The sequence below is a fragment of the Aquila chrysaetos genome, chromosome 5 (assembly GCF_900496995.4).
Source record: "Aquila chrysaetos chrysaetos chromosome 5, bAquChr1.4, whole genome shotgun sequence".
NCBI lineage: Eukaryota > Metazoa > Chordata > Aves > Accipitriformes > Accipitridae > Aquila > Aquila chrysaetos.
The window spans coordinates 16,335,675-16,353,267 of NC_044008.1; the positions used below are offsets into that span (position 1 = coordinate 16,335,675).

General features: G+C 35.7%; 1 protein-coding gene across 4 annotated transcripts in view; it reads right to left on the minus strand.

The window, feature by feature from the left end:
• The window catches only part of LRRK2 (leucine rich repeat kinase 2), a 70,570-nt gene that overhangs the window by 8,241 nt on the left and 44,736 nt on the right, over window positions 1–17,593 (minus strand). For 3 of the 4 annotated variants that reach the window (XM_030014944.2, XM_041123265.1, XM_030014945.2), the window contains 17 exons: window positions 16,338–16,556; window positions 13,940–14,141; window positions 13,228–13,316; window positions 12,184–12,371; window positions 11,096–11,250; window positions 9,917–10,063; window positions 9,572–9,763; window positions 8,621–8,767; window positions 8,192–8,292; window positions 7,828–8,018; window positions 6,999–7,159; window positions 6,014–6,184; window positions 4,025–4,125; window positions 3,175–3,369; window positions 1,965–2,158; window positions 1,591–1,663; window positions 574–758 (listed from right to left, as the gene is read on the minus strand). In XM_030014944.2, coding sequence (XP_029870804.1) covers window positions 574–758; window positions 1,591–1,663; window positions 1,965–2,158; window positions 3,175–3,369; window positions 4,025–4,125; window positions 6,014–6,184; window positions 6,999–7,159; window positions 7,828–8,018; window positions 8,192–8,292; window positions 8,621–8,767; window positions 9,572–9,763; window positions 9,917–10,063; window positions 11,096–11,250; window positions 12,184–12,371; window positions 13,228–13,316; window positions 13,940–14,141; window positions 16,338–16,556 — 2,711 coding nt within the window. Of the gene's footprint in view, window positions 1–573; window positions 759–1,590; window positions 1,664–1,964; window positions 2,159–3,174; window positions 3,370–4,024; window positions 4,126–6,013; window positions 6,185–6,998; window positions 7,160–7,827; window positions 8,019–8,191; window positions 8,293–8,620; window positions 8,768–9,571; window positions 9,764–9,916; window positions 10,064–11,095; window positions 11,251–12,183; window positions 12,372–13,227; window positions 13,317–13,939; window positions 14,142–16,337; window positions 16,557–17,593 lie in introns of those variants that run through there. The other variant, XM_041123266.1, reaches the window with a different exon arrangement.

Genomic DNA, 17,593 nt, shown 5'->3' on the forward strand with positions numbered 1-17,593 from the left:
CAGAATAATGATCTCTACTAGTATAAAATCAAACAGTTTTCCCTGCTCAGGAAAATCTTGCCTTGACTTGAGAGCAGGATTTGCCCATGTGAGAACTATATCAAACACTCCAATTTTCTAACACTAATTTCTAAATAATGAGAAGTCAGCAATTATACATGATTTAGCTATATAGGGCAAAGATATGCACACATATCATACTGACAAACACTATGCTAAGTAAGTGTGTGTAATTCTAAATAAAGTAAACAGGGCCTGGACAAATGCAATTGCGGGAGAAAAACTGATCAGTTGCATTTATACATTATCTGAATAGATACTGACTTCATAAATCCTTTATATAGTAAAAATGCATATCCCTTGTTTAAACACAGGAACGAATACTTTAAACACTACTCACTGATCTTATTTTAATGCACATTGTATTCCATCTGTATTATGGAAGGAAAAGAATGGAAACAAGATAACTCAAAGAACGAGCTCTAGGACAAGACATTACATCAAAGTACTGCCAGAAGTCTTCAATGAAAATAACAAAAGAGCCAAGTAACATCACTTATCAGAAAAACTTACAGTTGACTTGTCTTTGTTTCAATGAGCTTTTGAACAGAGAAATCACTAGTTAAGGCAATGATCTTTGTTCCACAGCCTCCCCAGATTATATTTTTTTCAGATAAGTATGAGGATTCATTTAAGCACATCAGTGGTGTGCTAACATTTCCTACAGTTAATATCTTCAAAGGTGTAGCACCCTTACACTGCAAGCAAAAATATAGTCTCCGTTAGAAACAAGGAGCATACAGACACTCAGAAACTGTTAAAACAAAACCACACAGCCTGCTGAATTAAATTTACACAGACAGATTTTCTGAACTATTATGGTATCTTTCCAGAATGTTATGAAGCTGAAAAGCACCATAGTCTCATTATAGATGTCCCATACAAAACAGCCTGTGTGAGTGCAAACAGGACAGAGCTGGGACTGATACTTTCTGCAACCCCTGGCGCAGTTCAAGAACTGGATGGAAAGTCACATCCATACCTTGGAGACATCCCACACTGGACCACATTCTAGTTCTGCAGTGCATTGCAACTCCATAACTGCTCTAAATTGCATACGGTCAGGAGCCAGCCCTCAGGAACCAGATGATATAAACAACAGCTCCCAGCATTTTTTTACCTGTTCTGTGAGCAGAACTCTGATCTATAGAAACAATACTGCTTTTTTAAAGATATCTGTTCTATGAAAATTTAGTGTGAATGAAAAGAAAAAGGAGCTATAACAACAATAAATAAAGGAGATTAAAACTGTTAGAATATTCTTAATAACAACCATTAATATCACTCTCTAGTCAGTTTGCCAGGACTTTCAAAGTCATATAATAAGAAATAATTTCCCCCTCTTAACTCTATTGGTTAAAACAGATACTGTAAAACATGTGCAGTTCCTCTAAGACTGCAGCAGAAAATTATTTTTAGTTTTAGAGAAGCAATTAAAAAATAAGCTGCATGAAATAAAGCTACTATTGGTAGCTGCTTTACATATTACTGATAGCATTTTGTAGAACAGACAGCAAAGAACAAGTCTACCTTTACTGCTTTGTCTTCAAAAACTGCCAGTCTGCCATCAGCTGTGCCTACCAAGAAGAAATTCTTCTGTTTGCTGAAATAAAATAAAATAATGAATTCTAAAAATGCCTTAATCGGGTAAGAAAAACTTAAATGAGCAGCCTCTGGTATTTCAAGATGTTGTTTCATGTTTCATTGAACACTAAAAGCAAATGCAACCACCTGTGGTCAGGAATGTAGTCTTCAGTTACACTGGGTGCAAAATTAAGTGAAAATACAGGCAAAATAAGCAGTTGTCTGAACAAAACTGCATGAGTGTACAGATGTAATTTTCTGAATATCTCTGTTTAGTCATATCTTCAAATGTAATCTAAAATATTTAAATTAATTTATACCTTTGCTTTGAAAGAGAATTACAGTATAAACAAGTGATGGAATCTGACATTTTCTGCAGACGATGCCTTCTTGTTTCATCTTCTGTGTTAACTGCCCAGAGAGAACCAGACTGGGTTCCTGCTACAATCCAGTTTTCTTTCTCAGTAGGAAGGGTTACTAAGGCCAAACTTAAAATTTTGCTATCTGCAATATCCTAAGTCAGAAAAAACAAAACAAAACAACCTGGTTATGATTTCAGTAAGGGGAAATGCTGGTAAATTGCTGGTAATAAAAATAAAGTACAATGTTCTAGGAGCCTGGACAGATCCAAGACTTAACCTCCCCATTAAGAAATCTAATTCCCTATTAGCAAAATACTTCAGCTGTGCCATCTATCTTCAAAGTGCTGGGAAGGACCCCTCAAACAGTACACAGGAAAATCTCTTAAGCTGAATGCTGAAAAAAATATTATCCTTCTATTCTAATGAAGGGCTCAAAGCCATCAGAGAATTAAGCAAATGGAATTACACTGCAATATATGTTCAGTTTAATTGCTAACTCTAAAAGTACTGGTCTAGTATTTCTTTTTCTCATTTTAGTTTTAGAAAAATAAGCCATATAATTTATACCAAAGCTACCAATTTGAATGTAACATGGTCAGCAGATGGCAGATGGAAATATAACTTAAACAACTTTGATGATGAGTCACACTCAGTTCTGGCACACATTTTCATCACAGCACATCAAGCCTGGATAAAACCTTTTCCCTTTTCTTATGGAACAGGACTGAGATGTACAAAAATCAAATGAAAAGACCTGGAGGGTATCACCCAAAGTGGCACAAGGAGGTGGCATCCATGGGAAGAGAGGAATTGTTAAGAGACTAGCTGGATTATTAGGGGAGGTAGAGATACGAAATGTTGTATAACTATTACTCCTTGTTCTAGCCTCCGTGCTAGAAATAACTTCCATCTGAGTGGAAGAAAGGAACCCAGTAGTGGAAAGACAGTATTATGAGAAAGTTCAGGCTGGATGGCAGGAAGAGAGGAAAAAGTAACTGCTTTTCTGCTTCATTTCATGGATACAATGATGACTCACTTATGAGCAATCTTTGTTCTCTCAAAGGTTAGTTTTCCAGAAGTAATAGCCTGCTGTTAAAATGCAATTAATTCTTCTGAAATATATCTGGGTGCCAAAAAAATTAGAATAAATGGCAACTTTCCCACATACCTCACAAGTATGTCCATCTGTATTTAGGTTAACAAATGAAAGTTGTGCTTTTTCTGTGTTCCCATTGCCTATCCAGACTCCTGCCTTCTTGCAGCTTTGATTGGCAGCTACCATGCACTCTGCTGTAGATGTGCTGGGTATTGAAACATACCTCATCAAACAGATAAGCTCTGCAGAATTCAGGATCTCATAAACCTACAAAGCAAGCCACAGCATGCACATGCTAATAACAATGGCTTATACAGTGATAAGTAACAAGCAATGGATAACAATGTTTTATGGAATATGGACAGAGTATCTCAGCAGGTCTGCTCATTTGTATTACCACTATTAATGAGCAATCTTTGTGCACTGAGCAACTTTACTTTGACTCTTACTTTTCTATTAAAATTTCAGGAAGTCAGTGGGGTTAAGGCATGTTTGAAAATTTCACCCATTTCAAAGAGCAATGCAAAGTGTGATAAGAGACAGCAGGTTTCAGATCCTCACTCCTGTTCCTCCTCTCACACACATGGAACAGTGTAGGCTAACCGCACTGATACTATATAACAAAGTCCTTTTTGCATGGCTCTAGTAAAGACCATGAAGTAATCTGAATCCCATTTCACTATGGTCACTATACAGCAACACAGGGAAAAACAGCAGGCTAGAATAAATGGTTGGTACATCTGAATGGAACAGTTTATCCTGGATGGCAAGAGCAGGCAACATTTCATGGCTGTTTCAGTTCCAGAAAAGAAGAACAGAAAAAACCCCGTGCCTCTTACTAACCTAAATGTCCCATTCCTTTTTAGAAAGCACAATAACTTTGTGGTATCACAAAAATACAAATAAATACACTAAGTAATACCTGGGAAGATGTTGGTCGTTCCTGAGGGTTTTCCTTCAAACACTTTCTAATTAAATTTTCAACTTTAGGCCAGGGGGCACACCCATATTCTTTGACAGGATCTAAAATGTAAAATTAGATAACTTCTTAACCAGCCTTTACCATAGTTCAGAAATTAGAGTTCTGAATAACTTTCTTCTTATTTTAAGAATTCATCTAACTTCTTACACAGCTTCTCTAAGAAATATCATTCTCTTAAGTAAAATGTCAGCATGAACAGCTTGGAATTGCTCATCTGCCATTAAATGCTAGAGCATGAAATGCTAGAGGTAGAGTCCTTTTCATTAAAAGCAGTTAAAGCAAATGGATTTTGTTTCAACTTTTTCTTTAATGTCCCTATACCTGGGATTAAATGACAGATAAGTGTGAGTTGTGTTTTGATTAATGCTGACCTTTCAATGGTATGTCATTTCAGTCTGTAGTCTTTACAATTCCTGTGAACATTTTTTTCCACATTTATTCTTGTGTTTGGGCAGAGTATATGGAATACGGATGAATTTCCAATAAAATGTATAGTAATTGAGATAAACAGCTCTATATAGTATTTACGAGATATGAAAGTTTAAATTGCCACTCAGTGCTTTGAATAGATATCTTATGACTATAGGTGCTGACCTCTCTAAGAACAAGTCACTCGTGAATAATGGTGCTTGTATTGCTTTTCCTTTTAGTTCATCATAAACCACAGCAGATATTCCAGTCCTACATTAGACAGAGGTAACAATAATGATAAATACCTGCAAATGAACATACTCTGTTCAGCAAATGATAGGCACTGTTTACTTGTGAGCTCAGCCAGCCCCTTTTTTGGTGGAAATATATAAATGATGAGCATGCACACAGATGGAACTGTACTATCTCTAGAAACTAATACTTCTGATTATTTCATAGGGTTCATAATACAGAAAACAGCCAAATGGACAGCTGCACTCGAGATAGTCATCAGTTCTTGGGATGGCCTCTTCAGGGAGGGGGTTTAAATTGTCTGAGCTATGAATTGGACTATTCTCCTTAAGGAGTAGAAAACGTATGAACTCTCTGTATCTCCTAATGGAACAGCCATGCCAGATTAAGCGGTATGGTTGCTGCCCTTTCCTAGATGGAGTGACCTTTCAGTCTTAAAGAGTGTTTCATGTGTATATTCGCTATTGCAGAGCAATAAATAAGAACGCCACACATTAAGCTTGTAGTACTATAAAAATTCAACAGCTCTTTACACAGAAATTGCCAAATGCTGAGTTACACTGTCCAGCTGACTACATCATGTCCAGCCAGATAGCCTGTTTAATCTTCCTTCCAGCAGCCAACAACTACATATTGTAATGCAGATGGAATATGAAGAACATTATGTAGCTGGGCAAGGACTTCACAATCTTGACAAGTTAAAAGGGAATTCCTGTTTAAAACCTTTAGGGGTGGCTGCTCTATTAACGTAGTGGCTTTTTTTTTTTAAAAAAAATAAGATTTCAAGGGTTTTTTAAAAGATTTTAAGATATGCAGCTTCTCAATAATGGATATTTTAACGTAATGTATCATGATCAAAGAACAGAAGTGGAATTGTGTTTATATTAGTGCATGACATGCATTATCACAGTAATATGTAAGGGTCAAGTCCAGACATGGTATTAGAAGGTACCTTCAGCAACATCCACTTTAACTAGGTCTGGATAAAGTCCCAAGTATACAAAACCTCTATTTCTTTATAAAAGTGAACCAGTTAGGTATCTTGAAATTGCAGTAAAATCATAACCAACATGATGTTGAATGGATGCCTATTTCTCACTATTTCAAGACCGTATGAAATTAGGAGAAGCTTCTAAAAATTGCTATTATTTAGCCTCCTCCTCTGATCACTGTCAGATACAACATAAAACATAAGAGGTGTTATTTTTGGAGGAGGCAGGACAAATGGTCCACTTTCATGTTCAAATTTCAAGAAACAAGGCATACCTGGTAACTTTCCTTGTATTGCTAATTCATCAAATTCATTTGGAAACTTCAAGCCTTCCATTATTCTACCTCCTCCTGTTAAAATGTCATAGAGCAGCAAGCCAAATGAATAAACATCAGCTTGCTGATTGTAAATAACATTTCCTCTGGCCACCTCCGGTGCTCGAAATCCTGCAAATAAATCATTCATTAATAGTTATGATTCATACCAAAATGAAGCCATCTTTATCCTTTTAAGAGCAAACACTTATTGATGAAAATGTCACAGGAAGAAAACCAAAAATGGCACACTATTTCTGGGTTGGCAGTAGTTTGCATGTGGCAGACCTCCAAAAATATATCCAGTCAGTATAAAGGAAGGGGACAGCACATCAGTTACAGAGCTCCTGCACCATTACACACAAAATAATTCATTTATCAATGAATACTGAAAGTGAAGGGCAAGTCTGCAGTCTTTACTGAAGGCGTAACATTTAACACTTGAAGTCACACCCTCATGCACAATTTCCAAGACCTAAAGGCACTTTTGAAAGTTGTTGGATTGTTCAGTGCTTTAAAATGGATGCTAATATGTTCTCTCTAAAGTCAGGAAACAGTGCAGGTATTTATTACCTTTAAAAAAAATAAGGCCTACCTAAGCATTACTGAAAATTAAAAAACCAAACAATTTTAGCAGTATAATTTCAGTATCACAATAACCATACTAAAACAAGATAGCAAAAAATTATAATGAATGCATGTAATTTAATTTGTTCTCTTTTTAAACCTTTAGCATACTCCTTGATTCTTCTAAAAGGGGTTAAAACATTAATAGGAGGAAAGGCCAAAAGGTATAAATCTGGCATCACAACTTGTAATACAATTAGGATTACATTTTGTGATTTTGATTAGAGTATAGATTTGAGTTACTTCTTACAGACTACATAAAAAACATATTAGCTATTTTTTGATATAATGCACTGTAAACCAAAGCATTTTTCCATACCTGGTGTGCCTTCGGAGGTTTTTATTCCCATTCGGCAACAATACTGGGCAATGCCATAGTCAGCTATTTTTGCAATAACAGCTGAATTAGGATATAGGGTAAAGAGCAACACATTGTGAGGCTTTAAATCACGGTAGATGATCATTGCTGAATGCAGATACCTGTTAATCAAAAAAGTATTTATTGAAAGCATTCATAATTCAGGGATGCATCTATACGCACACTGAATGCATTATTCCCACAACAGTAAATCGTGCTTTCAAATGTTAAATATTATGTGAAAAAAATGTCAAACATCACCAACATGACAACGCCTTACTGGATATTGAGCTTAGAATTGTTCTGAAATACTATTTACTGGCACATAAACATTGCAGTGTTTTAGCACCAAGTCTTATCGGAAGTGTCACTGGCAGTTTGAAAACTGAATCTTAGAAGTTTAAGCTTCATCGGTCCCTGAGCTCCTTTGCAGGTTTTGTCATTTCACAGTCACACTTCAATAGCTCCTGAGGATATTCACGGACTTTCAGAACTTTAAAAATGCACTTAATTAATTTCTTTGACATTTTATTAAGAAATCAACAGCCACATAGAAATCTCACCCAGAGCTCTTGCTATTTCTCTACTTATATGAGCACCACTTGTTAGCAGAAAAAAACAGGTAACAAAAGTTTGTGTTATGTATCAGCTAATCAATCATAAAAATACAAGCATTTCTCTGACCCAGGGAATATTCTGCTTGAGATAAAAGAAAATACAAGCTTTTCATTTGCAGTATATTCTACTTGCAGCTGTATACTGTTTTTACAGCAACGCAGAAGTCATTTACCTTAAGCCATCAGCTACATGTAGAGCTATTCTGTGCTGAAGTGTTCTAGTTAAACTTGCATTGTCTTGTTGAAGCAAACGATCAAGAGATCCTTTAAGGGCTAATTCCATCACCAGCATCCTGGGACGGATTGCAGCAGCCAGCAGAGACACTAAACTAGGGTGATGGAGATGACAAAGCACTGCAAGCTCCTGTAAATCGTAAAATCAGATGAAATATTGCAAATAGCATAACTTCTGTAGCCCTGAAGTAAACTCAGAAATGTTTTGGAGTGAAGTCTTGCAATTTTCTTAAGCTTTTCAAGCTCTTCACTAGGGTTGGTATTCCAAGAGCAGCACTACAGAAAAAAAAGGCAATTTCTTACTTGTCTTAGGAGCCTGAGGGAAGTATGTTTATTGAAAATCTTTACAGCAACCTCTTCTCCACCATAGGATGCACGGTACACAGATCCAAACCCACCATCACCTTTTCAATGATAAAATTGAAAAGAATATTAAAAACAAAGGGATATCAATAATTTCTCAAAAGAATAGCTGAAAGGGTCCAATTTTAAAATGTATGGATCATCCACTGTGTTAAGCATCATGATCAGTAATCTAAACACATAAAACCCAGTGTCCTAGCATACAACTTAATGGAAAATTCCAAACTAAATAACCTGAAATTCAGAATACCTTAAAAAATCCATTTCTACAATAAGAAATCTCTAGAATGTTTTCCATATGTTGCAGAACTGACTTCAATAGATTTGTTTACATAAGCTCTGTAAAAAACCCTACAAAATAATGTTTACCCAAGAGAAATTCAGGAGCTTCATCAAATTCCAGGTCATCATTGTTCAACATAATATTTCTAGGCAAATCAGCCAATATCAGATCAGGAGCAATTTGAGCTATTGGAATGGTATGTCTTGGTTGATCTGGATTTACCAAAAGGTCACCTAAGAAAAACAAATGAGACAAAAAAAAAAAAGGGTAGCCATCATTCAAAAGGCACTGAAAGGTACGTGGATCTCTGTGAGTGCATATGATCAATGTACCTAAAATTAAATTCATATGCGCGCGTGTGTATATATATATACACACACGCACACACACAGATAAACGTACATATATACATGTAAATATATGGAACAGAACACTAATTAAGTTTGCCATTCAACTTAATGTATCTTACATGTTTAAGTGTTTTCAAGGTTCTGTATATGTACCAATCAAATGTGATAGCAACTGTTGCTATGTAATAACACCAAAATAACCAAGGGATTATTTTTCTGTCTATAAAAAGAAAGAATTCTGTTAGTATGTAGAATGTCATCCTGAATACTGCCTTTTAAGAAAGAATTCTGTTAGTATGTAGAATGTCATCCTGAGTATTGCCTTTTAAATTACTGTTGTACATGGTCCAATCAAGAGATCTAGTACCAGTTTTACTATGTTGTGGATTCAATTCCATGAATGAAGTTGCATTATTGGTATCATGACAAAATGATTCTCTTCATTATTGCCATTTATACATAACTATACAGACTAGCTGCAATCTGTCCCATATTCTATACTTATACAGATGGCTCTTACATAAGAAAAAGAACAAGTTGCTTTTGACTTATACTGTAATTATTTCCTACAGAAATGAAACATTTTTAAGTAACGTGAAATATCCAAATGTTATAAAGGGGATGTCATATAATATTTATCTACATACAGGTATACCTCTATATAGCTCAAATGGCACAAATATATACCTTCTTCAGCTTTTTTAAGTAAGTCATCAAGTAGTATTTTTTGGTGTTCTTCACCATCCTGAAAGCTGTACAGAGCCCATTTCTTCAACAGTGTTTCCCCTTCACCACATACATCTATATCCAGCAAACCTGGAAACCATTCTTCCATAAGAGAATCTATGTGATCCACAACTTGCCCCAAAAGGATGCACCCTTTAAGAAACCAAAAGAGGGAAATTACAGCCTCAATCTGCCATACTTGTAATTACAAAGCTAAACTCTACATTCCAAAGGCAAAAGCACAACAAACCAAAATGCCAAGCTGCAATCAAACTGGAGCAAAAATCAGGCTCAGGAATAATTAACCTTTTCTGCAAGAAGGTGCTGTAATTTTCAAAAAACTGTCTGGGTTGTTGTCAAATACTGCTGATTCCACTAGACAATATGCTTCAGGAGACCAATTCAAGTAGATGCCTTGCCTCCAATACATTCTATTAGGACGAAGAGCTCGCTCTAGAAAATACAAAATTAGATTAAAAACCTGATCTCCAATAGGAATGTCATATTTTAAAATATTCAGAATAATTCATGGTACTTTAAATATTTAATTGTGATTGTAGGTTTATGCCTACCCAAATAACAAACAAAATAAAGGCTACAACTTTGCAGACTGAATAGCCCCACAAAAGCTGACTATATGTCAACCAGTGTTCAGTTCTGTAAGGCACATCCACAAACTAAATATTTAATCAGATGGTAAGTCATGTAGCAGGTGATGCATGTAGGGATTACAGAAATGCTTAGGTACATTCAGGTTAAAACACAGAATATCTTAGGCAACATATGAAAAAAAGTCAGCGATTTGATTTTTTCCACTATCATACACTCATGAAATAGCAAGATGTGACTGGAATTCTATGCTCAGGGGAAAACTGAATGCCAGAAGAGCCAGCAGTTCTAAATCATATTTGTAGAGCATTAGCAATGCATATTTTTCATACTTTACTCATCACCAGTATTGATAAATCACACATTAAAAACCCAAATATTAATGAAATTGCAAAGTTGAGCAGACAGATCTCATGTCAAAGCACAGAATTATTGGAAAAAAAATTAGACAACCCCCTCTCCCCTGTCCTTCTGATAAAAGCAAAGTTTTTAGACTTTCATGAAGGGAGAATCAATGAACCTGAAGAAAAGCAGTTTGTATTTCTATGTGGAAGACACATCCTTTCCTGTATTCTTTGTAAAAGCAAATGGCAATGTTGCATAAATATAAGGATTTCCTCCATCTCTAGCATGTGAAAGAGAAATAGCTGGCTTACAACCTTCACTTTCTTTTGCACACCACTGTAAAGATCAGGCATTGTCTGTTCCTGAATATATCTAAGTTACAAAAATGACCACTGCTCTTTTTCTCACATTTGTGAAGTGGCCAGAAATTAGGTAAACCAAAACAATGTTGGGGATTAGAGCTTTAACATGTAGGTGTTGGCATTTGAAGCAAACATGCTCACTATTGCTTTTGGAGATAAAGATTTGTACCTCTTCCTGACAGCATATAAGGTGATATTTCAAGCAACCTGTTGATCAGCCTGGACCAAAATCCCATAGGAAAGTATGGCATCTCATAAAGCCTGATGATAATTTCTGAATTTTCACAGTGGGGAAGTTCTATAACAGGTCTGTGATCAGACAAACTGAAAGAATAAAAATATTAGACAGTAATTTAATGATGTAATTTATCCAAACTGACTGATGACATACATTATTATGTAAAATGTATTATTTATTAATGAATGAATGATTCAAATGATCAGGGAGCAGACAGATAATGTATTTGCTTATTCTACTTGCTTGTGCTAAAGTGGAGTTCTGCTGTAATTTAAACCCAGCAGAACCTCACTAACAATCATTAGATATCGAATGTAAATGTGAGAAAAACCTGAGACACATAAAAGGCAAGTAAGACATTCAGATAAAATCTTCCTATCCCAGGACTTTGAAGAATGCAGAAGCTCTAACCAATACAACCATGCAACATGCTCTCCATTAAGGAACATAGGCATTATTAAACACATCAGGGAAATCTGTAACTGAGGCAGAGAAACTGTGTTATCTGCTGCAGATAAAGCAAAAAGACCGCATTAAAATTCATAACACTTTTTTGTCACCACATTGAATAACTAGACCGTTTGGAAGAGATACTGTCTCTGAGTAACTTGACTGTGGTTCTCACTCCAAGCAAATAGGCTATAGAAATTCACGGTTATCTTTTATATTGCAATAAATATCTGTAATGCTGGTACACACTGCAATGTAAAGCTAAATTATAATCTTCCTGCTGTAGTCTCAAAGCATGGTAACTGTAAAAGAAATACTATCCTCATAAAGCATTTTATCATTTATAGATTCAATTTACCTACCGTGCTAATATGATGTAAGCTTTATCTGCTACAAGGTCAGCTTAAGATGTCTCTGAAAGCATCACTAAAATGTAGTGTACTAAGTATATATCATGCTTTCATATACTGAATTGCTTTGATGATCAGTTAAACTAGTTAGCCTGATGGGAAGTTTTTATTTTGATTGATCTCTATGGCTGTCATTTGGGGGTTTAGCTCTTTGCTTACCTGCTTGGGATTAGTAGTTGATCCTCTCCTAATGGCAAAGCAATCTGAAACTTTTCCAGAAGCTTGAAGTATTGTGACATGTAGATCTTGGGAAACTTGCTCTTCTTTAAAAGGAATTTTTCCACATCTGAACGCTTTACAATTCCCTTAGGATATTTAGAAAAGCCTTCCACTTTCACCATCAGAATCTTTCAAAAAAGTAAAACAATTTCAGGTGTACAGTCATAATGAGATTGCATTTTCCTGACAAACTTTGTTCCCTGAAATATTTGGTAGCCTATTATTTAGGGGGACAAAATAAGACTCCATTTCACAGTGAAACCAAACATTTCCATAATGCTAGCCAGCAAGAAGACAGCAGTGAAAAAACTTAACCTGTCCAAGCCACTTGTGTGCTACCATTCTTCAGTAGCTTTCACTGTGTGTTGTGATCTTCTAGATCTTTTCTCACTCTTAATCCCACCAACTTTAAAGACTCAAACTTACATTTTTGCCATCCCATTTCCTGCACTGAATGAAAGTAAAGCTTCAGAGGTTAGGAAAACTGAATAGATACAAAAAATTTTGAGTGTTTCTAGATCAACATTTCAACAACGGTTTCACTTAAGCAGTCAGTCTGCTACTCTCCCGTCCCAACATGTGAATCCATATCACTCACTTTCCTCTGCCATCACTACCAAGCCCACAATGACCCTTCTTCCCCCATTCTTACTACTTTAATCCAACATTCCAGCTTTCATCTCAACCTATTGCAACATATTGCAGGATTACTTTGCATCTGTGGGGTTTTTCTATTCTACATGTATTCTTGTGTCCGATGCAATTTAAATGATATTGGACATTGCAGTGTAAGAACCACTGAGACAGTTGTCTAGAAAGCAAAGGAAACAGAAAGAGCCAGGTAAACCAATCTGGGCCCTGAGAAAATTTTAGATCATGAAACAGTAAAGTAATGGTGAAGAAGAATCACTGATAAGTTACAGTGGTTTCAGACAGACGAAAGAGTTCCATGAATGTAGATACAAAAACTAATCAGAGTCAAACCTGTGCCATGATTTTACATAGCCACTTAGGATCTACAAAATACAGATCTCTTAGCTGTAGTGCTGGGTCTTGAAAATGAAGGAGTACACCTGTGCAAAGAATATTGTAATTAGCAATGCATTTCTCAAGCTCCATATTAAGCAAAGTAAACAGTCCACTCTGGGCTGTTTTTCTTATGTGACTTGACATAAGCAATTTGAATAACACAGCTATTGAATTTATGTCAATATCTCAGGAGAGTAGAATGCAATCACGGTTTGTTCAGCTTTACCTTTATTTTCAGATGTTTTGTTAGATTTGTAATCTGACTTGTTTTTTTGCCAAGCAGCTATGCTCTGTGTGGTTTATTAGGTAATCTTATGAAGTCTGTATGGCATTGAGATAAGCTGTCACATGTATTCATCTAACCGCTGTTCTATTCAAGCTATTGCAGCAATTGCATCTTTCTTTAGAAACTGTGCTAACCAACCAGCAGGTACGATGTTTTCAAGGAGGGCTAAGAGATTAAATTGTTACAGTAGTGATCCTTTATATCACGGAATTCCTTTATGACATAACAACCTGGATTATCAAACTAATGTTACCTAACCCTAAGCATTTCAGCTCAACACTTTGTGGCAACCTTGTGCAAGATATAAAAATGCATACAGGTCTGTCTGCTGCAGATTTGCAACAAAGTGCTAACAAACATACATTGAAGATAATATTTTACCTGATTCATTAAGAAAGTGAATTGCGTGAGGGAGTTCATTTTCATCCAATTGTAACTGGCTTTCTTGTACCAGTTCCAGTAAACGTTTCTGATCAATCACAGGAAATTCAACTGGGACATTTTTACGTTCCAGCAAAATTCTCTTCTCCAGCTCCAAGTAGCTGTCAGGAATTAGCTGACCGACCACTGGTTGATCTCTGATCTGTACAATTAGGAATAATAATCTTAAATGTATTAATTTATTCATGTGAAATGCAGACAATAAAACTAAGATGTAAGCTGGGCATGTCCACTCAACAGTAGCAGTGAGAAGGAACAAGAACACTCCTTTATTGACTAGCGTGGTTTCTGAAAGGTAGATGTAACTAACTCTTCTTTCAGAATTATAATACGAATATCTTTCTATTAATAAATACTCAAAGAAAATATTTCCACATTACACGTAAATAAAAAATTATGTCATCTCAGAAGACATCATTTCAAAGAGAAGCTTTGATTTGAAGTAAAAGGAAAATATTCACTATATGAACAGATGATGTCATACATCTCAGGTTAACACAAGACAATAGGCAAATGAATAAAAAAAAAGATACCTCTTGTAATCTGTAATATCTCTAGACATGTGTTTAGATAAACTGGGGGGAAAAGGGTAGTAGCTCAATTAAAAGTCTCCACTGCTGATAGTCAGTGGTCAAGAGGATCAGCTTAAGATGATCTTAAGAGGAGAGGAAGAAATAAATTTAGCCAAGTTAGTGACACTTAGGGGAAACAGAGTTGGGTGCTTTGCCCCTGTTCCTGACCAGGTTTTTCATTCCCCATAGGTGCTAAGCTAGTAATTTTTTTGAGGAAATGGGAAACAATTTTCCCAACATTTCCAAATTGGCTTCTTAGTTTGTAATCTTCCTCTCAAAGAAGTTAAACACCAATGCACTGTGGAATTTTTATGTGTCAAAAATGTAATTAGTACCTTGTGAAAATGTTATTAGTACCTTGTGTAATTTCAAAGACTCAGAGCACTTGATGACAATATTGAATACTTAACTCATTTTGCCTAACTTCTAAGCAGGTGCCTTATAACACTCCTTTCACAGTGTCCACATTATTTATGGAAACTATCTCCTTTCCTTCAGGCTACCTTACATTTGTGTAGAAGTTTAAACATCAGTTTAAGTCATAGTCGCAAGAGATGTGGATGTTACAGGAACAATTTTTAGGTCCCTAAGAGTGAAATGTTTTCAAAAAGCAGAACTTCTCCTGAGTGTTGAATAAGCACAGTGAAATATAGGGCTACATATACCTTTACAAACACCAGCTCTATTCATGCCTACTGGATGTATGAGAAGTAGAATTAATCCATTCCATCTGAACAGGCCACTTCATTGCCTCTTAGCACTGGTTAGCTATTCCTTGAACTGTGGAATGAAGTTAGGCAGATTATGGATGTGGCTAAGCTGCTAGTTTCTGAGAAACAAGAGGTGTGTGCACTCTTTCTCTCCTTTGTAACACCACTAGTGTGAGGCTGGTCATAAATACAGCATTTGCTCTATAAAATCTTCGAAGCAGTAATTCAGAAGAAATTTGGGCTCTGCTATGGTTTATGAAGTTCTGCCATTGACTTCAGTAGCACAGGACATCACCTTTTCTCTTTAACATGTTTTGACACTACACGATTGATATCATATAAATGAAAAAATAAAAATATGTATATTCTTTTTGCTACAGATTGGATCCTGTCTTTTTATAAGCTCCATGCCTGCGCTAGTCCCTTCACGCTTGTGATTCACACTTAGAGCTTCATGCTGTGGCTACGGAGATAGCAGGGAATGAGTGGTAGGGATGACTTTGGAGACCACAGAACTATGAGTACAGATTCTCCAGTTCAGGAGGATCATTCAGTCCAAGGGGTCTTCTTTTCCTGCTTTAATTCACTTTCCTCTTTCTAGAAATGGTTTCACACTATGTAAAATGAAATCAGTAAACGGAGAATTAGTTGACTTTCAGAAATCACAAAATCTTACTTTCTGGTCCCCATAAATCTTGCAATACTTATTATTGCAATTACATGTTGCCATCCAACAACAACCAGTTTTTGATCACATTTCTTCGTAAGAAAAAGATGGCCTATTTTTAATTAAATATTCTATTTATGGCCCTAGTGATTGAAAACATAACTTAGCTGAGATTTTTACTAGGTTGCTTTTTTTGGCAGAAAATGAAATGAAAACAAACCTGGTGATTTTCCTTCATTATTTTGCTGTGTGTAACATTTTATAGAAGGCAAAATGAGTTTGCTATCACACTAAAAATGTATTTAATTATGTGTTAATTAATGTTTAAAAATATATTTACTTAACTAAAACTAGAATGTTTTCAACATTACAAACAGTATGTATCTTACCTTGAAGTGAAGACTTTCCTTTATTATGATTTTCCGAAGTCTGATAATGGAATCGGATTCTTCCGTAGCATTCACAAAGTGATAATCTTGGATTGCTGGGAAGCCTCGCTTATTCAACAGCTCTCTAGTAATTTTACTCATGCAGGCCTTACGTTGCATTTCATCAGAAACATCTAAATGAGTGCCAACAAGAATGACGGGCGATGTTGAAGCTCGAGCCTGTTATTAAGATCCATACAGTTGTTTAACTCAATAGTGAATGTTGATGTTATTGTTTTATATCCACATAAAATGGGAACAATTTAGTCAAAACAATCAATACAATGAAAAAAGCAACCGTTTCTCCCTCTTTAAATAGACGTCTTTTAAATAAGTTTGAAATCTGAAATATGATGTCATGTCTTTATCCAGAGTAAGTTTAAACTGCAATCCCACATAATAGCCTTGACTGGATAAGGCAGTAAAAATGCATCAGCCTATAAATATGAAACATATTTTTTAACATACAGAGAGCAGTCTATTTCAAAATAGAAATATTAAAAAATCAGCTTTTTCTAAAAGGAAGCAGTACAGATCTGGCTTTCATACTTTGCAGATTAATTGCAAATTAATTGACAACTTGTCATTGTCAGTAAGATAGAGGGACAACTGTATTTTTCATTAAAAATGCCCAACAAAATAGAAAAGCACAGGGTACTCTGCTAGTTGTCACCAGAACAGTGCAGCAATGAAACACCAGCAAGTATTGCATAGCAAAGGAGAACACATCAGAAATGGTCTTCATCAACACTAAAAAGACTGTAACCCTCTGTCCTGTATCACTGCTCAAGGTGAAAAGAGTGAAAAAGACGAGTTTAACAAACAGGATCAGTATACAAAATCTTTATGTAATTGCATTGCCCAGCCACGGCTAACCATCATACAAAAGGAAAAGACAAGCAATGCTCACCATGGGGTGATTCCATCAAATGAAAATAAAACACACAGAGCAAAAGAAAATATATAGGCAGATTCTCAGACCAATTTCGCTACCATAGTCCCGGAATCATCCCTATTAACAATAGGATGCTAAGCATGCACTTAACAGCATGATTTCAAACCTGCATCTAGTCAGTTTAACATTAGCCAAATTCTGATTTCCGCAGTATTTACAATGGCATAAAAGAAAAAGCAGGTTTAACTCATCATCCCTTTAATAATACCCACTTCTTATTTTTATCAGTCAATTAAAAATATTGCCAGAACATACAAACTAT